Source organism: Channa argus, chromosome 7 (genome assembly GCF_033026475.1).
Source record: "Channa argus isolate prfri chromosome 7, Channa argus male v1.0, whole genome shotgun sequence".
Lineage (NCBI taxonomy): Eukaryota > Metazoa > Chordata > Actinopteri > Anabantiformes > Channidae > Channa > Channa argus.
In genome coordinates this window covers 7,688,221-7,714,054 of record NC_090203.1, presented here as the reverse complement: position 1 = coordinate 7,714,054, position 25,834 = coordinate 7,688,221, and the positions used below count along the sequence as shown (strand labels likewise).

At 41.0% G+C, this 25,834-nt stretch overlaps 1 protein-coding gene across 2 annotated transcripts; it reads right to left on the bottom strand.

Annotated features, from left to right (window-relative positions):
- On the bottom strand, nucleotides 1-25,442 carry fhl3a (four and a half LIM domains 3a). Of its 2 annotated transcripts, none has more exons than XM_067510571.1 (6): nucleotides 25,231-25,442; nucleotides 5,196-5,366; nucleotides 3,960-4,134; nucleotides 1,927-2,096; nucleotides 1,545-1,731; nucleotides 1-1,363 (listed from the first exon to the last, which is right to left on the bottom strand). In XM_067510571.1, the coding sequence occupies exons 2-6, from the start codon at nucleotides 5,349-5,351 to the stop codon at nucleotides 1,212-1,214; spliced, it is 840 nt and encodes a 279-aa protein (XP_067366672.1). In that variant the 5' UTR covers nucleotides 5,352-5,366; nucleotides 25,231-25,442; the 3' UTR covers nucleotides 1-1,211. The 2 variants fall into 2 exon arrangements, with proteins under 2 accessions (XP_067366672.1, XP_067366673.1); XM_067510572.1 differs by lacking the exon at nucleotides 25,231-25,442 and adding an exon at nucleotides 24,310-24,334.
- Nucleotides 25,443-25,834: the final 392 nt, after the last annotated feature.

Sequence of the window (25,834 nt, the reverse complement as noted above, 5' to 3'; positions counted from 1 at the left end):
ATCAGTTAATGTAAATTTATTCAATAAAAATTCACAAATAAGACTAAGCATTGTTGCATTTAGCCATATCAATGATCCTTTTTTGTTTTGTTTTTTTACAGTAATTGTTATTGCCTGCATCTTAAAATGTATATTTGCCAACTCTGACTCACCAGCATCAAAGCTGAATCACTCCAATATAGTGTTTTTTTTATACTTTTTCATTGCATTGCAAAATAATAATGTGAAACACCACAAAAACATAAGAGCAATGAAATAATTCTTAAGGCAATTCGTGGCAGACGAAGACATGCATATTCCAGGAAAACACAACAGTAATGCATTGCATTTCAGCTTCTTTGGGGCTATAAACACTGGTCCATTACCACAAATAAAACATACAGAAATAAAAGGAAATGTTCTGTAAATTAGGTATAAGTTTGTCAAAAGTAAGTACAAGACAAACAAAAATTGTCTATGTGTTTTGTGCCTTGTCTGTGTTTTAATATGGTAGCACGATGATCTTGTATGCAAAGTGCAATGACTTTATTGATCATAAGTACCATAAACTTTTGACACTTTGACGTATTTCAATTATTTTTTAGAACCTTTCAAATTTTTGCCAATTTTTACAACAGTGTCACCCTTTCTTCCATGGCGCTATGTACAGTAACTGGTAAAAGACGCATAAAGACGAGCATACATACATACATACATACATACATACATACATACAAGCAAGATAACTTACATGAGAAAAGCAACATTCAAAATGCATAAAACTGCAGTTGGAAGAGCAATAAAACGGTAAATCGAAATAGAGACAAAGGTGTATATACTGTAGTATACTGTATCCTCACAGGATGACATCTACCTGAAGTGGCAACATAAGTAAAATACAAGAGTTTTTGCAAAGTGACTAGCATTTTGCATTTATTTGGTTAATAAAAAGAAATATTAATCTTAAGGGACTCTATGAAATTTGTTTCATAAAAAAAGCTACTTTTTTTAAAGAGGTTGTCTTTATGATGATTCATGGAAACAATGGAGCATTAAAGCAGGATTTTGTGCCTTCCTGAATGAAATTCTGAGCCAGACAGGTATAAAGAGAAATCTTTATATGAAAATGACCTGAGAGGCAGCATTAGCCTGTGACTTAGGGGTCTTGACATGCTGTGACAAAAGGCAAAAAGTGGGTCAAAAAAAAGGTGTGTAGGTGGTAAATAACTACTCTATAGATTCATGTGGCATTCACGGCACAGGATCCTTTCACCATCAGGGAAAAAGCCGACGCCCACCAGTGAAACGGAGCACTGGGAGCAGGTGAAGCATGGCTGATGCCACTGGCGATCTTCAAATGAGATGTACTTTCCCCCTCCAAAACCTGGACAGAAGCATAATGAAACAAAGACAAACCTGTGTCAAAGTGGCGCAATGTTAGCTCACTACAAATTCAACCACAGGCAGGCCAAGTAAAGTCCACTTTACTTTTTTCTCCAGCATTTTTAAACAGATTCATAAGGCAGTATTACTTATCTATGTGGAACACAATGACGTAATCTTGCCTGTGATTGGTTTTCCGCAGGCCTCACACTTTTTGGCATACAGGCTGCCAAAGCACTTGAGGCAGTAAGGGCTGTCGTCTCGGGAGGTGAAATGTTGACCCGCCAGCTGCGTCTTACAGCTGGTGCACACAAAGCACTCCTTATGCCATGGCTCATCCCGATAGGTCACGCCACCCTTAGCCAGAGTCTGAAAATAGGAGAGGTCAAAGGTTATAAGGACATTCTTTTAATTGACTTCTGAAATCTATTCCCATGTACACTGTTGCAAACCTCCAATCTCCAGTCTCCCGTTCGCCATTGGGAAGGGTTTCACTCATTAAAAGCATAATTTGAATCTCTTTAAGTCCAGCAATTTGTGGAGATGCTTTATAGTTTCGCTTACTTTTTTACAGCGTGTGCAACGTGGAGCAAACTTTTCCTCGTAGCAGGGCACACAATAGTGTTCATCTTTGTCAGGGATGAAGGACTTTGAGCCAATAGGCTGCCCACAGCTGTGACAGATGAAACAGCCCTCGTGCCATGTAGAGCCTGCATACTCCAACTTCCTTGTACCTAGCAGAAAAACAAGACATGACAGGAAGCAGAGATAGAGAAAGAAAATTAAAATTGAGATGGAAAGAAAAATTACAGATGGAAAGAAAAAAAGTGCAGGATAATTCGTTTATTTTACTGTCATTTGATTGTTATGACATTTTTTGTATTTTTTGGTGGTGATTTTATTGAAAAATGAAATAATACTCTTGAATTACAAGAAAGCATATTAAACTCATTTATTTTCACTAAGATTTATTTTTATTTTAAATCATAATACCACAGGTCCCACTCCTCTTTTCTACAGCTGGAAACTGGCAACAGTCCTTACAAGAAAAGAAATAATGCCACTTTCCTCCTCTGTGTCCCCAACCAATTCATCTTCTATCCCTTGGATGTTGAGTTTTTTATTGAACTGCTCGGTTTATTCGATGGCAGCGCAGTGGTTTGTGTGGGACCGACATTTTGTACTACTGCTGTCTGCAGATTGCTAACATTTCACAGCTTCAGGCTGTCTGCTGTGGTATTCTCTAATCAAAAACACAAAAATCCCCCCCAGAAGCATTCCAGGTTATAAGCTTACAGGAAATACAGTGGCTCAAAGAGGACAATATTAGCTTTTAGCTAAGAGGATTTTACAAATACAAAAATGTCAAACTGAAATCCACAATACAGCACCTCTAATTATTGAGCCCAATTATACACGTATTGTAACAAATTTAAAGGGCTGCAAGCAAAGCCTCTTTGCAAGGTACCATGTGCCTGTTGATACAGTACGTCTTATAGGTTTTCAGTTTCTGTACCGCAAGTGTTTTATATAAACTATGGGTCAAAAGACGAGGACCATTTTCTGCACAACAGTACATCATCTGTGGGACTGTCTCTGGCAACCGGAGCAGTTTTATCAGATCAAACTTTTTAAACAAAATAGCGTTTGAGGAATCAATTTACATGGTTTGGTATAAAGTTTCTTTTCCCTTTTTGTCACCATCATAAACCACTTCTGCTTATTAAACAAATACAAGTGTGTGTGGGTGTGTATTCTTTAGGCTGTATATGTCTTTGTATGATGATAAATTGTACAACGTGTAGTTCTACTGTTAGAGGAAATGTTTTACTCTTCAGAAGCACAACATAGCTGCTCTTTCTATGGTTTACTCACCGTGAAACACTGATGACACACGGTGAAAGTAAGTTACACTACTGTAAAACATGGTTGACATTATACTGCAGATGTTGACGTTATCTCTATTTAAAACAATCTTTATTTTTCAAGGTGAATCACTCTGGGCCATACTTAATTATTAATTCTAAATTATATTAAATGCTCCATTGCAAATGTGTGATCTTCACAAGGAACACGAAATTGGGTATAGAAGAACTCTAAGGAAACGCCGAACTCTTTTTGGAATCTCTTGCTACTTTGTGACGACTGTGTAAGCAACCACAGGGGCACTGGAATAACTGACTTGCTTATCTTTTGTTATCATCAGACTGCTGGCAGGCGGCCAGCCCTAGGGATCTGGCGTACAGACCACAAGCCAAGCAGACTGGCAGTCACACATTCAGCCCTGGCTGTTAGCCAATCACGGACCATCGCCTTTGTCTTATACTGGCCGTCCACATTTTTTCCAAAACTGATTTCCTTCTATATGGGCTTGGTCTGTTACTTTATACTTTTAATATCCCTGCAACCTTTTGCCAATGATGCAGGGATATAAATGGATTTCCAAAGTAATTCGGCTAAATCTATCTTTAACATTTAATTTGTACATCACTATGAAAATTAAATGTGAGTCAATTAAGATAATTCTTGCTCAGTGAGTTATCACATTTCAGCTTCTTTTAACAAAAACCTTGCAGTGTCCCCGTTTTCATCTGTACCTGGCATGACAATCTTGTCGCAGGCTACACACTTGGACGAGAACTCATTACAGTAGCAGTCGTTGCAGAGCAAGGCGTCATCCTGGCTGGTGAAGGGCTCATCTGCCAATGAGCGATCGCAGCGGAAACAGCGGAAGCAGTGCTCATGATAGTGCCGGTCTTCATAAAAGAGCTCCTGGCAGAAGAACAAAAGGAGAAAAGGATACTGGACTTCATATCACAGTGTTATAAATATATCAGAGAAATAAAAAAACCTTAATCGCAATGTGTTTCCTCCAACACAGTTACTTTTGCATGTTTTAAAGTTTCAGTATTGGAGCCATCTACAGGAGATGAGTAAGGGTTAGGGCTGCAAGACTAAACAGCGACAAAGGTTTCCAGTTACAACAGGAATGGAGAGGAGAGACTGGTCTGGGTTAAACTGACACGTCTGCATAGGCTGTCAAGAGTATGTGGTGGTTTGCACATGCTGTACTTATGTGCACGCTTCTGTTAAAATGGTCTTACAATGATGGGAGAGCACTGATTGTCTGCAGGGCACTGAGCCAAGACAATCCTGACCACAGCATGTGAGGGTGTTGATAACTCATAGGGCTCCTTAGCTAAGTAAACTACTAAGCACTTAAGCGTGGCCCATCTGTAAACTGTGAATAGTGTACGTTGGTTAAATTAGGTTAAATTATTCGCTTTACGTTAGTGTATTCCATTCACAGAAGATTGCATTTTTACTTGATTGGAGAGAATAGGGAGACGTTCCCTCATGCTACATTTTTACAATCTTAGAGAAAATTGCCTGTTGGCTTAGGTTAACTTGAAAATTGTCCTTATTATAGCATATTAAATAAGCCCTTTCTCTGTCTTGCCACACACAATATGCCTCATTTGGCATGAATTATGCATCATTACCATGACTTAAGCTCTGTTTTAACAATTCAAGCCCATGTCAAAACATGGTAAAAAATGAGTTAAAACAAATTTGTGTTCCTCTTTGATCTGCTTTATCTTTGTTTAAATGTTTAAAATGTGGCGCACACTGTGGAAACACTGACATCATATGTGGGACATGTTCCAGCACGTCTTACATAAAAATAATTGTTACCAGAAATTTCTAGATAAAGTTCTTAATGTATTTTTCATTTTAAATCACAAGACAATGAGATGATTCTCCACTTAGAACTGTTATTGCACAAGAGAAAGCACATTGCATGTCTGATCATGTCAAAATGGATGCCTTACCCGTGCATCATGGCCAATGAGTTCTTTGCACTCATCACATGTGTTTGAGAACAGGCTGTCATAACAGGGGATGCAGTAGGGACTTTCATCTGACTGGATGTACTTGCGGCCGTACAAAGATTCTTTACAATTGTCACAGTCGAAACGGTCAGCCATTGGAATTGTGCAAATCTAAAACACAGAAAGAAGACAGAAACTTTTTTTATTATGTAAATACTATCAAATACAAATAAGGACAAGAAGACAGAGGAGAGGACAAGGGGAAAGTAGTAGGAAAGGAGGGAGAGTGTTGAGGAATGATACAGTCAACTTTTCCGGTATGGCAGTTGGACATGTGTAGAGACTTTCAGTGCCAATATTTATGTTGTAAATGCTTTGACTTGTACTAGCAATGAAGCTAAGCTAGAACAAAACGCACAGTGGAGTGAAAAATGAAGAGACAGGGGAAAAGAGAGAGAGCACGAGTGACATGGGAGGCAGTGCATAATGCCCAAGTTTTATTGGTGTGTGATAAGTGCAACGGAAACAAAGGAAGGGAGGGGGGTAAGTGAGGGAGCCGTCAGTTGCATTAACTACCAAGCTCCTTCCTGCAGCTGTCAACTGCTTAAATCTGCAAGCTAAAGATTAAACTACAGCTGAACAACCTGCATAAGTAGAAAACAGTTGCTGAGAGAGGTTGGGATAAAGCAGTATATCCTTGCATGTAAAACCCACACATCATACGCACCTGTAAATATTAATGAAACAAGGGTCTACTTGTAGGTAGACCACCAACAGCTACAGAAACCTGGTGAACTATTTGTGAGTGTTAGTTTCAAAAGTACAGACGCTCGAGGCACAAGTGGCTTCTTTTCGGCATAACAATGCAACTACAGTAACATGCACACATGGTTACGTGGGTTTGACTGTCTATGAACGTGGTTTTCATTGTGCGATAGGCCTCTTGATCGTGAAAGAGCACACAACACAACAAAGTGACAGAATAATATTGTGAGAGCATTATGGCAACAATATCAAGTTGCCAAAACATTACAGCATAGCTGGAGGAAAGCCCAGTGATACAGTAAGTGATACAGGCCCCTTGGCAAGATGCACTGTTGGCTATTCATTCCCACTACCCTGTAATAACAAACATTTCCGATAGTATAATCAGTCAGACTTCAGAGTGGCCCTGTGCTGCCTGTCTTACACTGGCACACACATGAAAAACAGCTACATACATGTATGCAAAGGCACAAGTTGTACTTTTCTGAATGGCTAGAACACTAAACATTCATCAATGGATTTACTCTTTTCATGAAAACCTTCAACAATACTCACCCAGTCAGATCTGTTTCGACCTTTCTGCAAAACTCTAAACACATTCTCACTGGCAAAACACGGTCTGCGCGCTGGTGAAATTTGATGCAAAATAGCACAAACGGGTGAAAAAGGTTAACCACCACCAACACACTGTTGTCATCATTAACACGCTAAAGGTCAAAACTGTGCACACAAGTGTCATATCAGATGAAGGACCCACACATCATAGGTGTTTTGGTCTCATTTTCAGTGACCTCCACATCAGGACATTCAGAAAGTTACACTTGAATGTTAGAGTAGAGTAGAGACTAAGAAGTCTCAGTACGCCGGTCACAGATGAAATATTATTAGAGAAAACTTGCCAGTACAGTATAAGCGTATGCACACCTCTAATACTGTGAAAGATGGCCCATAAAACCCTGTGGCTCATCCCCAGGAATGAGGCATGAATACAACAATATGTAAAATTCCTGCGCCAAGAGCAGACTGTTTTCTGTGTTTTTTTGTTGCCGTATGTAGTGACTGCTGTGTAGAGTTTATGCATTGCCTGGCTTTGTGTGTCACTTGACAGCAGTGTTTGGTTTTGAGCAAAGGTAAAATATTTTGATTTTGATTGCTTAATTTTTTCCAAAGGCTTTGTGAATGTAGCTTGACATCTGGGTTTAGCGAAAAGGAGAAGAGATTTCAGGAAATGTGTTTTAACAATTTAGAAAAATATTACCACATGGTGGTTTCAATGTTGTGGTGCACAGGTGTCAGCATTGGAAAATGTAATGCTGCTCACACACCAAAGCCAAAGCCAAATCACACAGGACCCATCATCAAAGGAAACGCGAGTCACAGACTCTCAAGTTTCATTTATTTCAGCCCTTTGAGAGACAAAAGCTCTTAATGATTCAGGGTGAGACAGTCAAGATCTAGCAGACGTCACCTGCTTCCAGTGCTCATATTCTTAACCCAGTGACTTCACAACAACAACAACAACCAAAACTGAAGAGACCCTCCCCATCTTTCAATGACCTCTTTTGACAGAATTGATCCTTTATAGTTTTGAGCCATGTATAAACACTGTCTCATGTACAGACTCTCATATCTCTCCATCTAATGACTGAATGTATACATCTTATGCATCACATTATAGAATCATCCATCTTGAGGCTCTGGCAAACTATCAGAATAAGCAGCTGTGGTCGGCCTGTGTAATCTACAGTGAGGTGATGAACTTGCAAGTCTGTGTTTTAACGTTAATTTCGCCCCATCTGAAACATCATCTGTCAGAAAACCCCAGAGCTGTTGCCAGCAGCCCACATAACCACCTGGATAAGATCAACAAAGTATAGAGCTGAAAATGGGCATGGTGACCATAATGTTATCTGCCTTGCAAGGTAGGTTTATACTGCTTTTGTTTGCCAGGTAAGGGAATGAGACAAGGCATGACTCATGGAGCTGGGAAGCCAGTACTGTGACATGTGATGTCAGCTTTCATTTCCAAAGCAAATGTTTATGAGCTGTTTATTGCACTCCATTTTATTCATATGTATCCTCCAAATATCCTTATCCTGCAGAAAGTAGGCCACAGAGCCTCTTGAGACCGAGGGAAATACGCGTGGGCTATAAATGTATAATAAATATTTCAATGTTTATCTATCATGTCTGTTACTGGAAGGATCACACAAGGGGTTCCTTGATGCTTTATTCCCCCATTGCTACAGTCCCAGGCAGCCTTGGTTAGTCTCTCTTTCTACAGGTGTTTTATAGTCTATTGGGAATTGAGGGGTTTGAGCAAAAATATCTTGTTTGCCAGCAATCAGGTAAAATCAAGTAACAGTGAACTCACAAAAGCACAGATGGAAATGTGACACTAAACCGCAGAAATTTTAAATCGCAAGACATAAATATGTATTACTTTAACACTCAATAGATAGAACTTCCAGGTCTTGTAGGGTTTCATTTTCAGAGATATTCCCTTTGAGTATCAGCATGTAAGTTGCAAATGCAGAGCCTGAAATGAAGTCCTGATGGCACGGGCTCTCACAAAGGGGGGCATGACGTCAGTGCAGTGATCCGTAGGGCAGCAGACTAAGACAAGACTTGAAATAAAACCCACAAGAGGAGGGTAGAAGAGAGGAGAGGAGGGTTTAGTCATAGTAAACTCCAGTCAGGAGGCCAGTTCTCACAGGGCTTTTATCTACTACTGTACTGTATGTGCTAACTTCCCAGCCGATGTCCATCTCCTTCCTGGCCAGGATTCAGTGACTAAGAACCCCATTCTGGTTTAATAATGTTCCCAAATACCAGACCCATGACTGAGTTCTGCCCACTGGGAAAAGTGTGGGCTTTAAGGAAAACACTGCTGCCTCCACACAGGACAGTGGTCCAGAAATACTACAGTCAGTTTAATTACTGCAAGACAAAGTAAGGATCTTTGTTTAATAAAGGCAACAGTGCATTTCATTCTCAACACAGTTCATCTGAAAGACTAAAATCATCATTTATCCAACTACATAAATTGATTATTGTGAATGATTTTTAAGACATGCAACTCTCTGGTTTTCCTGACCCTTATAGGCCACAGTCTGCTAGATAAAAGGCTAAAGACTAGTGTTTCGTGGTCAGTCTGATCAAAGCCAGATCAAACCATAACTGCTGGCCAAACTTCTGTAAAATAACAGCAGATATTAATGGTTGACAGAGAATGAATCCTGTTCTTTTTGAGGCTCTTTTGCCCTCACATTGCAGAAATGATCGTCATTTCACAAAGAAATTATCAAAATTCAATTGTCTTTTTACACCAGGCTCAGGGCCAAATGTGTGCAGGGGCCACAAAACTGGAACATACACTAAATGAGACAGACTAATTTTTTCCTTAATGAAAACACAGATCCTCAGTGTGATATTCATTCTTTAAAACTCTTTCACATTATGGGATGGATACTTTCCAACCTTAAGGGGCCCGCAAACAAGAGTTGAACCTTTTGTTTCTTTCACACATCTGGCTATAAGATAGCGGAAGAATGCCAAGGCCACAAGTCATCCCAACCCTCCCTGACTGGTATAAGACGGTGAAGTTCAGGGCCAAATGTGAGACACCACGGAGCAGCAGACCACCGCAAACAAACAGACTGTATGCTGTTGCTAGGCAACATAGTCATGGTTGGTTACCAAAGGGCTAGCAGATACCCTGCCCAGTAGGTCCTGTCCCACAGGCAGACCTGCTAATCCCCAGCCTAAACTTTGGCTACGCTCTAGTTGATTCCAAATGAAACGTCCACACAGCCTGGTGGGAACAAGCCTGTCAGCTCGTCCCCTCTCCTATTTTTTTCATTAGAATAATTTTCTTGTAAAATATATTTGCTCTTAACTAAATGAAGCATTTGACATCAACAGAGGACGAAGATTATCTTGACAGCAGCGAGCAGTAACTGTGTGCTGCACAAACACAAGCACAGCATCTTCTTTCCCAATGTCTTCAGCTGCATACAGAGTTGGATTGTCATTGTAAAAGTCATGGAGAACAGATAATCTCTAAATGACTGTTTGTCTTACACCAATTGTGGCTTAGTGTGTGTGCCTGAGTCAATGCTGATAAAGTCGAGCTGGGATAGAAAATGTGGCCTTGGGACAAGAGCTCAGTGAAATCACACCAATTATTAGCATTAGTCAACAGGTGTTCACTGTCCTCCATGACTTAGCAGCATAAATCCTCGCAAACCAGTTAGACATTACAGTATTTTCAGTATTAATACAGAAGTTTAAGTGTAGAACGACTTTGTTGCCAAATGGTGAACATAAAAACATTAAACCTAAAAACCTCAAATTAAAACTACTTCCAGGAGAGACAGCGTTGACAGAGTGATACTATGGACAGTTCTCATCATTTTGAAAACGCTGCGTTAAATGCTTTATAAACCTTTAGTGCATTGGAAAACAGTTCAAAGGTTTTGGCTATGCAGTACTATGAGCTGTACAAGTAATAAGCAGAAACCATTACATTTGTTAGGTCTGTGTTTATAAGGTCCATTGTGACTAGCGTGCTTTTATATCCAAGTGGACACTTTAACAAGTGTAGATTTTACTGTGCATACTAGGATCTACTTTACTTAAAAAGTAAGTGCTATAAAGACCACTCGATCAGCTTTAACTGTCTGGGTCTTTTGGCAGCAAACAGACTCACAAATTAGTAGAAGGTCTCCTAGAAGTTACAGACAGCTGCCCTTTTTACAAGTCCCAGAGAGAGAGAGAGTGTGATGAAGAAAGGAAGAGAAATCACACACAAGTGTGGGACCAAAAGAGACAAAGAGAATAAAACTGAAGAAGGTGAAATTTTAAAGCAACTGAATGTTGGAGCAACACTTTAAACGTATGACAAGTCTTAAATCAAAATAAAGGAAAAGTGAAATGGCTGCGTTTGGATAAACACATGCCATTACATAGCGCTCTGTCTGGTGCCTGGACATCTTCCAGACACAGTAAAGCTCCTTGGCTGGGTTTAGAATGAGGAAAAAATACAGTACTGGACACTTAAGTATATCATTTGAGGGCCTGGTTGAGCGTATCAAAAGTAAAGCGCAATGTCAAAAACACACTTCAAAAACGTTCAGTTGTGTCCCAGACCAGTGGCCACTTGAAAGAAGTCGGATGGAGATGTCTGTCGTCTGATTTATTTTATTCCAGTGCCCCACGACCATAGAAGACTTTCCATTTGGTCACAAATGTGAAAAGGCAATTGCATTAATTGTGCAAGACTTATTTGGAACGTTTCTTTATGACACAATGTCAGAGGGGTTTGGGTCCATGTTCTTTATCAAGGGATTGGCAACTGAGGTCAGGTCCTTTGGGAGAAGCTTCCAAACCCACATATTCTCTGAGAGTCGTCACTCTACGAAATGAATAATTGTTTGCATAAAAATTGACTGAAGTGGCCAAAACGAGTCAAGAGTTGCACATTGAAATATTTGCTGTATATTAGTGAAATGGTTGGATTGCCGTTTCTGCTGGCTTTTACTGGATCTGCTAAATGAAGCCCAGGAATTGAAAGGACACATCGAGGCAGCGACGCTTATCACAGGAAGTGGAGGAAATCGTTCATGAAGGGGAGATAATGTTGCGTCTTCATTCATAAAGAATTAGCTTATTTAAACAAGCTCCACTACAATAGAATTTCAGTCTAGTTAAAGATCAAACAGTTTGGACACATTATTCTTAACCAGCAAACCAGAACTGCAAACATCATCGTGGTATGTAAGCCTCTGAGCAATCTGCGGTCATCACAGTTTATTCTATGGATTGAAATTAAGCCACCGTTAAGATGTGACTGGTAAACAAACAGTGTCTTTACTGCAAGTTGTGTCATTTTGTAGAACCCGGGCCATGCATGTTGTTGTGACATTAAATGAGGCTTAAGTGCAGGAAGCTACAGGGAACATCACTTACACAGTTTCTTTGAACATCAGCGAACGGGTTATGGCAGGACGGAGGGAAAAAGGGGTGAGCGGGGGTTGGTTTGTGTGCGAGTGTGTGATGTGTGTGTGTGTGTGTGTGTGGGGGGGGGGGGTGTACCTGAGACTACTCCTCTGTGGGAGACTTGGTCAGACTAGAGGATAGAGTATAGGCTGCAGGACCAGACACTGGAATGCTAACCTGTTATTGTCCCTGAGCATTTAAACACTGGCTGGTGTGGAGTGGGAGGCGTCAGAGGGCTCCAACGAAAGCCAACATTGTAAACATACAGGAGGAAAATGACTACCTGCAGCAGAAAGTGTCACCATAGCCTTTGTAATTTGTCCCCTCTTGGCAACTTTTAATGACCATGCAAGTGCGGTGATAGGACTTGATGTCTTATAATATTAGCTTTGAATCTCTTGTGTGGTACACATGGCAGCATCACAGGAAGGCTACGAGTGAATAGCAGCTGCTCTCAAAAAACTATATGTCAAACCTTTTAAAACCTATTAAAATGTTTTGACATCATAGAGATTGTGTGTACAAAAGACAAACAAAGGAACAGTACAACTTGCACTGACATATGTTTAGTTATTGTTAAAACATAATATTTGTCATAGTCTGACATTTAATTGGCACACTTACACATAAGGACGTGCTAGCGAGCAGTACTCCATGTGCATGGAACTTTATGGAACATCTGTCCCCACAGGCCGGTCTCAATCCCAATCTTCCACAATACTCCAATGACACCAAACAATAACATCACAATTACTCTAAATCATACAGTACTGTTCTAACCACCATGAGGGAAAGTTTGGAACTTTATTCTCATATCACTGTGTGCGGATAGCCAGAAGACTGCATTTTTGGCCTACATTTGTCTCCTTTTGAAGAAAAAAAAATGCTGCCATACATTAGCGCTTCACATCTGGTTTGCATTGGGGAAACTATGCAGTCAACTCCTGTGTGCCAGCGGAGGTTTTAGAGAGTCACTGCCTGGAGAATGCAAAAAAGTTTGTCTTTTTTTCTTCCCCCTCCATTCTTGGTGCTGGTATTTGCTGGTCAATGTTTAGATGGCAGAGGTAAAACTGGAGTTCGAGTGGGAAAAATGGAAGCAAACTTTCAAAGCAAGCACAATTGTGACAGACTGCTAGCTGATCGTTGAGGTGGTAAACTGCGTCTACAGGAGAGGAAGGCTAAAAACAAAAAAAAAGGTATGTTAAAAAGAATATGTGATAAAATATTTAAAAATATTCAAAGCTAATGCCTGTAGAACAACACGGTACTGTCACAATTTTAAGCATAATAATTACAGTAAAAGGGTATAAAAGACTGCAGGGTAACACACTGTCTTGGGGCTTTTTGGTGTCTTCGAAAAGAGTTTGTACAACAATATTGAGAGGAAGATTATATCATTTCTCTATGAACAAACATAGCCATTAATCCTAGGATCCCCTTTTTCACTAAAGTTTCTCTGGACAAGTTTGTGCCCAAAAAACAGCACACTTAGTCACTGTCCTGATATCTTCACATTCTCCCTGTCATCTTTGGCCCTGTGATCCAAGGGTTGGGACATCCCTTTGAAATCTGAAGCCCTCCGTCACCCATCTCCACTCTGATAACTGCTTTGTTTTGTGGAGTTCTGTGGAACTGTGCATCATTGGAATAAATGTACTGCATGCGTATCACGTTTACCACAAAGTAGTCCCAACCTAAATGTAAGGAGAATGAGTAAACTCAAGTGAGGTCAGAGCATCAACAGGGTTTGTAAAAACTTGCTATTTGGGTGATTCATTTACTGGTTTGCAAACTCCAGGAGAGGATGTTTTTTTTTTTTTTTTTTACAAAACTAGCCTCCAGAGAGGAAGCAGAAAGAGCCCCTCTGATGCAGTATATCTAATGTCAAAACAGAAATAACTGTCTGTGTATTTGTGTCTTGACTACAGGACAAGGAAGACTCAGCAAATGTCTTATAAATATAGAATTACCTGTGGCCTGCTCCTATAAATACAACCATCTGCTTTAAACTGTCATATGCAAATGATTTAGGGGTGGGTTTGACCTCCTTTTATAAACGCAGATCCTAATATGGATTTGAGGCACATGCCTTTGAGCTGTTGCTATGGCATTTTGGACTCTAAACTCCCAGAGGATTTTGTATTTTTTTGGCTTAGCTGTCCCTGAATTTTTGATTTGACAGAATATTGGTCATGGAATTATGGGCTGCTTTCTGCTATGACTATGTCTTTATTGTTTGGCAGAAGCGTGTGTTATACAGCTTTGTGTCCCTGATATAAACCCAGATACTGTCTTTATCCCTTGATCTTGTTCTCCGTAATTGGAAAATGTCGAATTTTACTCTCATTTCAAAAACAAAAAGCAAAATAAAGGCACTGGAATGGTTGAGAAAATCTGGGCATAATAATATGTGCTCCATTATCATTTTGACGCGAATGTGTCCATACCACTGCTGATTTACACAATAGCTTTGGGAGTGTGAATGACCCATACGGGCCAAACACCACAGCTTATTGTGACCCAAAAGACACAAAATGGCTCCTGCATCTGGTCAATCCCAGGTGGTCTTCTAATGTTGCTGAGTCAGGACAACATAGACAGGACATCAAGGAGCTGGGCTAAGGTTTCACAAGCTGCACACTCAGCAGTCAAATCATGCCACACACACACATAACTGCTTGCAATTATTTATAACTCATTCAGACTTGTGGCTCGTGGCTGCAGCGATGGCACCTGACCCTGAGGTTAATTCTCAGACAAGAAAGCTTTTTTCTCCTTCTCTTCTTTTTAAACATACACCCCAGCCTCCCCAGGCATGAATATTCAGCATGTTGTTCAAGGCAGGTGAATGTTCACAATCACTGTGTACAGAGGTCTTTCATGGGTAATATACATGATAAGCAAACAAATATCCACATTCTTGGCATTAGACAAACTCCCACAACTGTTAAATACTTAAAAACAAATCTCTCTCCCAAGAAAACAGATTCGTATGATGAAAAAAATGACATTGGCCCAGACAATCAAGGCGGACCTGCCAAATGTGAAACGACTGGGATTAATATCTCTGTAGTCTTTTCCAGTATATGCAGCCATTTTCCCCTTCTCAGGCACATTTCTATGGCAACAGGTAAACAGTGTCCTCACTGCCCTGGACCATAAACCTCTTGGCAGTGACGTTTAGCTCTCATTTCATCCTGCACAGTGCTGACTGAGGGCACAACCCCCCAGTTTATTAGGGATGCTGTGGCAATGTGAAAATTGATGTGTTGGCCATATGAAACACTGAGCTCATCAGGGAATTCAGATATTTTGTATTTATACACCCAAATGTTACATCATGCATAATTTTAGACTGACTATTTCTAGAGTGAGGAAATCTGGTCAAACCTGCTTAATATAAATTTGACAATTAACCAGTGCATATGGTTAAATGTATACTACATGTGTGTACTTTTAACCACCACGCAGTAAAACACGAGCATAAAACCAAATATCCAAAAACGGATATGATAATGTGGGTTGACCTCTAAAACTCTCTGTGCACCATTTTCATGTTGTATTCTTCCTTTAGTCTGCTATTCGCTGTTGGACCCAAACACAAGTTCATTTCCTACTGGACAATGACCCCTTTCACCAGTCCAAGTCAGTATGCATGCACACTTTGCTTCTTCCTCTTATTCCAAACAGAGACATCTCTGGTACTTCTCAGAAAGACCGTCACACACATTTGCAAACACACAGTCACAATGAAAAACAGGCATATTGCGTCTAAACACACAGACACAATGTTAAATAAAGTCAAAGTTGCAGAGACAGACACACCTGCAGCCACGTGTATGAATAGTTACACCTACAGTATTATGCACACACACACACCAAGCTGGGGGATCAAACAAAAAAATAAACATAGCAGTCCAACTGGGGGACAATGGGTGACTTGTGCAGGAAGAGCAGACACAGTGAACAGCTGCATACACACACCAACAGTTTATTCAAGGGTCTTTGTGGGGACTTCCCGTTGAGTGGAACTGCTGTGCATAATCACAACCCACTGCCTAAATGGAGCTGATAATATCAAACAATTTGATGTATTTAGGAAGTGAGTTTCAAACAAAGTGGCAAGATTTTGGTAATAACAATCCAAACATACTAGATGTAGAGTAGACAAGTAGATGATAAATTCAAATCCGACTGTCAAACTGAAACTGACTGCTGCCAAGCCATCCTCTTTAGCCCTCAATCCTGACCAAAAGAACAGAAGATGGAAGCGTTAAATATTCACAAAATGATGTCATTGTTGGTGGTGACTACTTGAGAGAACTACAAACTGCAATGATTAGAAAAAATAAATCTGTTTCTACTCAGACTCCACTGGAGATATTAAACTGTTCCCCTGATAATTCTGCAAAAATTGAAGGAAAAATGAAAGCTAGCAGGACTCGATGTCTAAGAGGCATCACCTGCTTTTCTTCTTTGTCATTCTCCCTGTTTGCATTGACCTCCAAGTAGATTACTGGGGAGTGAGTCATGTGCCCGTTGGATAGCGTGGCAGCTCATTTTTGCTCATTGTAAACCAAACGCATGCTGATGAATTGCTGCAAAATCTGGGAAGTGCACATGTGAGCGGCGCACTAGTGGAGGTTAGTAACCTATGGGTCATTTATCCGCCTCGCCATACTGCCAGTGCTGAAATGCAGTAGACAGGCCGTGTGGCTGAAATGAGCTCACTTCAAAAGGTGTCCATAAATCATGCCACCATGCCTCTAAGACTGCCCCCACCCCTCTGCTATACACGTCCTCCAATCGCTCACCCATCTATCCTTTTCTCCGCTGTCCTCCAGTCTAGGTTCAGACCTTGTGCCTTTATGCCTTCCTTGTTTTTACATGTGATTTGTGTTGTGAGCCTATGAATCCACCCACAGTACCAGGATAGTTTAATTTTTTGTGTACTGACATAGCAGTAAGCAGGTCATGTTAAATCAATCATAGCAGATGGACGGGGAAGCGGCGTAGTGGTAATGGTAGATGTAAACATGTAACTGATTAGCATGGGTATCAAAACGCAATAATCCCTTGGGAAGACACTGGATCTCAGTGGATTTCTGTGAGGTTCCTTGAAGTCTTGAGAAGAGCTGCAAGTTCAGAAATCCTATAGGTAGTTTCTCGACTTTGCCAGAAGAGCGCTGCAATCCGTCAGGTCCTTATCTCGCTGTGTCACACAATGATATCTCTTTATCATGCAGCCATGCAAAACACCATTCATCTTCCCCACCTAATTCATTATCAGTGATAAAATGCAAAGTCCTAGCTGCACTGGTTAAATCGAGAGACGATGCGAAAACAGGTGCTTTGGTAAACACTGATAGCATTGTTGAATTATGTTGCTTCTCAAGCAGACCTGTCTATCTGTTTCAATCTATTAACTACAACGCTCGTCGAACTGTTGTCCGACCTCATTCTGCTTTCACCGTGCCCCTCTTTCCTATATAGGAGTATTCTTGGCTTCAAGGGATATGGCACTGGCGTTTAACAGAAAACAGACACAAATAACCTGTGAAGCTAGTTGCAGGGTCCAGGTTCCCGCCATGGCTCGAGGCCTCTTCATCGATCAAGTGAAGTGTAAATGTGTGTCATGCGCTGTGTAAATTAACAGGATATATGGCTCTGCCTTGATTATTGGACTAGCAGCAGGATCCAGTGGCACAAGTAGATCAAAGTTAAAAGCTACACGTCATAAACTTACACGCAGTGCTGTGCACAGACACTGTAATACTCCCCTGACCGATCACCACCAAGCATGACGCAGTGGGGCCAGCGACCATCAGCGTGCATGATTTCTCTGGGACGCTTTTACTTAATTTCCTTTCTTTAGCAATCACTAAACCCTAAGCAGTCTCTGATGAGAAAGCGAGCGATAGAATGAGAGATGGAGGACTTGTGAGGGGGGTTGAATACTTTCACAGTGAAGTCACTGCGCTTGTGTCACTGGCCCTCTGCTGTGCTTTGCTCACCGTCTGGCCCCCATTTTACCCATTGATCTAATTTTCACTGCCGACGCTGGATGTGGTTCTGTTTGAACCCAAATGTTTGGCCACATTACAGCTCTGACAGAATGGCAAACGTATGGCGAAGACGAAAAATAAATGGGTGATATTTGCCAGACTCTGGAATAGAGTAAAGAATGCACACTTTATACCAGTGTTCAGCGAGATGGGAAATCTAAAACAAATTTACACATGATGTTTTCCTTAAAGACATTACTAATATCACCTGCTATAATTATATTCAAACTGGACAGCGCTGGTATTTTAGTGACTGAGCAGCCTGTCACCTGCCACCTTAAACTGGTTACACTTTCTGTTGTGTCAGCGTCTATTGCCTGTAGGTAGCTTGGTGGCAGAGACGTGTTACATTTGCACTTTACTGCTGCTAAAGTGATCAAGCTTCGTCTCCGTAGGTGGTTTGACTGAATGCCTGAGACATATACACTAAATCAAGCTGCTAGTTGTAATGTGGGTCTGTATATGTCACAGAATATCTCCAGCATCACAGAGACAGCTTTAGTTCCAGGCATAATGGCAGAGAACTACACAGATAAGACAACAGTACAACACTGCACTAAACTCCAAGTGAAACTTAAGTGAAATTAACACCTGACTGGAGACTTATGACTGCTGTTTCTTTAGTGATTTTCCAGTAGATAAAAAGGCATTAGTGTCCCTATAACCACATTTTTTACCAGTCAATTTGAAATGACATTGTTATGAAATCACACAAAGCTCTGTCCTGTTTCATTTTTACCATCTCTACTGCTGTATCACATCCCGGATCTACAGGAGCTTCGAGCCCTCTGTGATTATTCTAAATAAAGCAACTACAGTATTCTCTGCAACTGGACATGTGTGAATGATTTGGTGATTGTGCTGAATTCTCTGATGTCACTCTGTACTGAGTTATGTCCAATTACTACAAACACACTGAGCTCAATATGGTCTGCTGGTTGTGAACACGGTCAAACAATGCAGTACTTCACTGTAATAATCCCACTGCACCAATGTTGAAATTTGTCATTACATAAGGTGAATTGAGAGATGACGCCTCGTGCTCTAGGGGAGTCGCAACATGTTCTTCCTCTTGTGTACTTCTGTTTGATAAGGGTAAGAGTAAATGGAATTTCTGCACACTGATAGAAATGTTTCCAAGATGTAGGGGTGGTACACACAGAGTAAAATACACACAGTAAGGACTTACATTTGCCTTTGATTACGCCTTTCTGTGACAGCATGTTGACAGATGCGCCCACGGGCGATAATGGTGTGCTCAGACCACTCCTCTCTCCATCTCATCATTTCATTTTCTCTCTTTTCAACTGAAGAAGCCAAGAGATCTCTCCTGTTGCTTGTCCCTGTCGTAAATTACCGTCATTGTTTCATTTCAGAGCTGACGTCCTTTTATAGCCACACCAAGGACACTTTCTGCCATTTATGGCTCATCCAAAGCACAATCTGGGGGCCAGACATCCCATGAAGGTGAGAAAACACAGGGAAGCGAAGGAGGCCAAAAAACATCCTGCCATCTTCCTACTCCTATTCAATGCAACTTTGACAGCTTTACAAATTAGTACCAAAGTGTGCCCCAACAGTGCCAAGTGTACTCTTCGCTGTGTATTTTGGGCATGACTGTCATATACAGTTCAATTTATGTTCTAGTGACTGACATAAATCCTCACCTCAGTGTATGTACCAAGTCTGGCTTGTCTCAGCCTGTCTTCCCTATAAAGACTATTGTCTCCCCAGCAGAGCCAGAGAGGCGAAAGTGAGAGGGTGAGACAAAATGTGCGTGTGCATCTGTAAATACTAGAGGGAAGCAGAAAACATAAAGAACACGAATGACGATATGGTGTAACACAATGTGAGACACATTCTTGCTCGCTCACTTTTTCACCGGGCATTTTTACAGTGTTTGCTGTCAGCGAGGAGAATGCTCTTGCTCAGAGCTGCATGCAAAATAAACAGTTTTAATTTATCGGAGACAAGATAATACACATCAAATCTGAACAAGTCACAACTATTCAAGTCAGGTTCTTCTGGTTCATTCCTGGAAGAGAACAGCCTTGTGCAACACAGAACATCTGTGCATGTTTGAGGAGAAATGTGCATGTTCTAAACACCTTGCCGTACACCCACACTCCCATGACTGCACTGCCTTCACCATGATGTCACAGTCTGGGTTCATTCTTTGCAGATGTGGGAGCCAGTCCTATTAACTGTTTGGGAAGCAATCAACACTATGCAGTTGGCACTGTGGCAAACTCAAGTTACTAGCCATATAAAGAAACTGCCACAACAGTCGGGGATGAAGGTGGTGACACAGTAGAGGAATGGTGGAACAAACAATGCACATACAAAGCGCCAAGGCTTTATTATGTCTCCAAGACATCTGTTATGAGAACAGATTACTGCTAACATTTTGCTGTGGAGAAATATTTTGGTAACGGCCCCCTCTCGTTAAGGTTTACAGTGTTTTGAAAGGTGACATATTGAGCCTCGGGTACTGTTGTCTTGTTCGAGGCCTGTTGTGTATCACTGTGTGGTCAAGGACTGCATGCCACATGGTCTCAAATTATTGCCCAATTAAGCCAATGTACCAGAACATCCAATAGGGAGAATGACGACATTGCTGATCCCACAGTTATAAAACCACTCCGTCAGCGCTACGTACTACAGACACATGGTTGCTGTGAATTACTCAAGACCCAGTGATAAGATACAATGGTGAGCATGAGAGATTAGAAATACATGTATTTATGGAGCCCACATGAAATACAGAATAAACCAATTTATTGTTGATCCACTTTTACCATAAGTCATGATGATTACAGGTCATTTGGTCAGCGATTACCTCAGTAATATCAAGAAGATGATCACTCAAACCAAATAGAATAAGACTTGGCTCTCACTCTTAGCAAAGATCTAACAGGGTGGAATAACATCTTATTTCCTTATAAACTGGTACTTTTTGTCCACAGTCTTTACATCTGTGCTTCCCCCACAAATCATCCTGTGTCTCTGCTGCTTGATGCGACATGCTCAGCTGCCATGCTTGGACTTTTGCAACTATATTCACTGGATAGAATGTGATGTTTTCCCAGGATAACATCCTTAATAGGCACCAACGTGTTGAGCAAACAGTAACGTTAGGCAATAACAGAACGATCTGCATACTTTTCTTACCCACAGCAGAGGAGAGGGAAATCTGAGGAAATACAGACAGGTATACTAAGGATCCGGTTCCCAGGAACAACTCAAGGCAGGTTCGACACAGTTGGTAACCACTGCACATTCACGTCATCGTAGCATTCCTATCATCAGGTCCTGTGATTTCTACACGCCTTACCCTTCTGCTGGAGAATGACCGCAACCCTCCCTTTAGGCAAAGGTGCAGGGAAACTGTCAGAGCATGACTCATACATATCCTCAACACTTGTTCTTAGCTTGACAGAGTGTGATGATGCAGTAGTGAGTCGACACAATTTCTGCAAACAACATCTGGTTTGTGTGAGAAACTGTCAGAAAACACTGCTTTATCAGAAAACACTGATAAAGCAAAAAAGGATAACAGGAATTCAATGTGTAATATATATGACCGTGATCAAATCTTATTTTTATGGCTCGATATCACAAATTTGACTCAAGAGACTTTACAGTCTATATAGATGCCCTCCACCCTCAGACCTAAGGCAAACTCCCTTCTGGGAAAAATTTTACGTCAGCTTATGCCACATTTATACTTTGGCTGTGTTAAGTGAGGCAAAGCAAGCAGTGAGCACCCTGGTAGCTAAACGGTTACAGCTCATACTATAAACCTACGATGTCACTGGTCCATCTGGGGACATTGTTGCAAGTCATCCTCTCTCTCCCCTTGTATTTCTTGTGCACCCTTCACTGCCATCTATCAAATAAAGACCAAACTGCCAAAAAATAGAAAACAAGTAAGTGTGCACATGTGAGATGTTTTTAATTCTGTGCATAAAATTTGGCTTTTCCTTTGAGAGTACTAGGTATGTACCACGTATAGAGCTGTAATTGTAGCCCTAAGGGAATGTAATTACCTCATTAGCACAGTCGCTTATACACAGTTTTTACTATCTCCCTTTACATAAAATCTCTCATAAAGTGAACACGTTAGCAGAGAGTGAACAAAGAGTGAGTAAAGAGAGCAAGGCAGGACTGCTGGATTGTGAGGGGGTGCATATTATCTCCCACAGGGGTCCTGGATCAAAGGATCAAATTTCAGGAGTTTACCAACAAAGCAGCCATGGAGGAAGTCTCGCACCCCTCACAATAACAGCACCTGGCCATCCCCACACAGGAAACCTGAGGTCACTTCCCCCCTTTCAGGGAACGCAGACGCACTCCTGCTGCCAGCCACGTGCCCTCACAGCATATTGACTACCATGAGAGGAGGCACGGAGACACACACAACATGAACATTTGAATGACGGGTAAATTTAAAGCCAAGAACATATGATTTCCTTAGGATGTTTTACTGGCACAGTTCAAAGAAGTGCATGGAGGTTGTATGCAAGACTGCCAGAGCAAAGTGAGTTCCAATTCCCCTTTTTTTGGTCTCACATGTGACACAGATGTGGTGTTTCTTTAATCTGTCTGAACAGCTAAATGCTGTGCATTTTTAATTCTGGTTGGAAGCACATGAATAAGAAGTTAAAAAACAAGGTATGCACCCGAATAGCTGCGCTGGAATGTGGCGATTGGAAAACATTTTAGCGAAAATTGGGTCTCAAAGAAAAACACAAATGAACAAGCAGTTGATAATTAGGGACACACCCCGTATATTTCAGAACACATGTCCTGACCAAATGTACTTGAAACAACTAGATGAAGCATCACAGTGAGAGATAAAAATCATCAGATACAACCAGCAGCTTGGAACAGCAGCATAAAATCCTGCTGTTTAAATGTAGCCTTACACAGAATGTGACAGAGAGTAATGGAAACAATGCAAACTGTGCCCAGACTCCTCTGAAAGGGACAGACAGCTGCATAATGTCAAACTGTTTCGACACAAATTTAAACTCTGCTCTCTAACCACCTGCAACCACTTGACTGCCCATTCTCCATCATTATCGTTGGCCTGGTATCAAATGATGCCTACCCATAAAACCAGCCACAACCAGTCCGGGTCATTTAGTCACAATCCCACTGCAGTTTAGTGCTGGCCGGGGTCCAACCACCACGCGGAGCTAACCTTTGGAAAACACTGAGACCTCTAAAGAATGTGGCCATGGTCAACGAAACAGAGAGGGAGAGAGGAAGAGGAAGAAACCAAACAAATACATTATGCCGCCCGAAATGGGACACTGTCTGCCATGTGACTGCTTAGGGATTATTTTGTGTTACTGTGAAAATAAGGTGGCAGTGGTGGAAGCACTGCATGACAACTTCAGAGACCAAATTGCTCATTGGTGTAAGTTCTGTATTAACAGGCAGGTGGTGGAGTAAAATCTGCTGTTGGGATTTGAAGATTTGTAACTTTCAGTAGTGGCTATAACCTACTTTGCGTGTCTGGAACTACAGTTAAGTCTTCTTGACTGATAATTGCTAAATACTATTACAGTCTAACTCAAGTTACCTCACATTCTACTACTAAGAGGTTGTTTTTCAGTTTCTACTTAAATTACATTGAACATTAATAAGTTTGTGTTACATAAGCAAATTAGGACTATTTTTTTAATGTGTGTGTGTAACCAGCTTAATGCAATGTTCTGTTATGTTTCTGACATTCTTTTGTCAATTCTTCAATTAGGAACTGAGGCCAAATGTAACTTGATGAATTATGAGCTCCATGGTATTGACAGGCCATTTTGAGTTTGGTTTGCAGTAGTTTACATTTTCTTTTGGAGGTTTTGTATCTGTTTCTGTCTCTAGCTTTGGGCATTTCGTGTCTGCTTTTGATCATTTTGCATCTTTTTAGGGATGTTGTGCATTTCTTTCTTGTAATTTTGCGTCTTTAAACTGAGCTCTTCTCCAGAAACATGGCCAGTAACATCAAAAGGCTCTATGAACCCCTTGACCTCTTCTTGGCCCCCTGGGCCTGTGCCTGGTAGGTCCGTTCAGTAATCCCTCCATGGTAATACACTCCCAGCCCAGTGCTCTTGAGCAATTCGTCCTTTCTGGCAAGACCAAACACTTCTCCTTCCCACTGTTCCCAGATAACGCAACAGGTGATACACCAAACAACCATCATGGGGGTGACACTACTTTTGTGCTCTGTGAGGTGATGATGTACACCCAAAACAAACCCAGAAGCCGCAGTGTAGACACACCCTTTACAGACGCACACTGTTTTACTCCACTTCCTGCCTCTGAAGAAAAGACGAGTTTAGCCTGAGGGACTTCAAACTCGGAGGCCTTCACGCAGCGCTCAGCTGGGAGCTTCAGCAGTTTTTCCTTAATCCTTCTTCCGCACAGTTCAATGGGTCACACAGCCCAATACAGCCTGTTCTTCCACTAAGGGGATGTTGTTTATTTGTTCTTGCCTTGTGTGTGCACTTTATATTACAGAGGGGCATGTGTGCAGGTGTAGGATGGTGACAGACAATACAGAAAAACAAGAAGACATAAATAAGACAAAGAGAAAAACACACGGGCAGACAGAAAATAACCAGAACCCTCGCCCCCTCACTTATCACAGTAAGAGAAGGGTTTCTCATTTGTCAGAGGTTTCCTCTGCAGACTTCTCCCCTGGCAACATGTTTGACTAAGGTGTGAAATATAAAGGCTTGTCATATTGTCAAGCCCACGCTTGCTTTCATCTGTACACTAAGATTTTTCTAATCAGCAAAAACTCACAAAATGAATAGTATATTTAAAAAAAGAGCATTATTCATTTTAAACTAACCAAACTACTAGTTTTCACATAACAACTTCAATGTTTTTACAACTGTTGATTTTGCAACTTTGGCCTAAAGAAAATAAACTTTTCCCCAAAGAATTTAATTTATATTAGTTTTACATTTAAATACTGTACTATTGCTACTAATTACATCACTTTGAATAAATAGTTTTTTATCCCATTCCTTTTCATTGCATTGTCGATACACTATCCCATCAAATGAAACACTCGTTTGCTCGTATTTAACACCCAAAGTTGTTTCAGTGTTTCCTGAAGCCGACAAAGAAGAAGTGAACACCGACCACCCAAAAAGTGTCGATATGTGATTTTTGAAAAAAAAAGAGAGTCCTACCAGGAGTAATGTATGAAGCTCGAAGGCACCTTTTGCAGCTTGACAGTGGTGAGCCGCCTCTCTCTGTCAGCAAACCCTCGCTCGGTTCAGGACTGGGATCAGTTTGCAAGTCGCAGAGCGTCGCCCCGCCAGCTGTGAAACTTTGTGTGTTTCTTCTACTCAAACTTCAGCTGCGAAGAGTGATGCAGTTTGCCGGCTACTTTTGTCCTACTACTGAGGAAGTAGCTGGTGAGTCACAAAATCCCGCCCCCCTCCCAAAAAAAAAAAAAAAACAACATCCCTCCCTCCTTCTAGCGATTTCAAACTAGCGCAGAGGTGGAGGGTAGATCCCATCAGGGTCCTGGAGTGCTGGATGGTCCAAACCTGCTTTTCACAGGGTTTCTGATAAGGGGCGTGGGCACCAGGGTACTTCTGAACTTCTTTTTAATCACCGATGCAAGAAAAACTAAAAGGCAAAAAAAGGTAAAATTAAAAGGCTTCCATTCAAAATGTACTACAGTAAAAGTAGAAAAGTATTTATTAGCTAAAATATTAAAGTATCAAAAGTAAAACTATTGTTTTACGCAGAATATCTTATTTCACATTGAATATATGTTGGATTATT

Bases quoted from the DNA above. Each gene is read 5' to 3' on its own strand.
- fhl3a (XM_067510571.1), bottom strand. From the start codon at position 5,351: ATGGCTGACCGTTTCGACTGTGACAATTGTAAAGAATCTTTGTACGGC. The intron at 2,097-3,959 runs GTACAGATGAAA...TTTTTCTGCTAG, and splicing joins CGACAAGATTGTCATGCCAG to GTACAAGGAAGTTGGAGTAT. The intron at 1,732-1,926 runs GTAAGCGAAACT...TCCTATTTTCAG, and splicing joins GTTGCACACGCTGTAAAAAA to ACTCTGGCTAAGGGTGGCGT.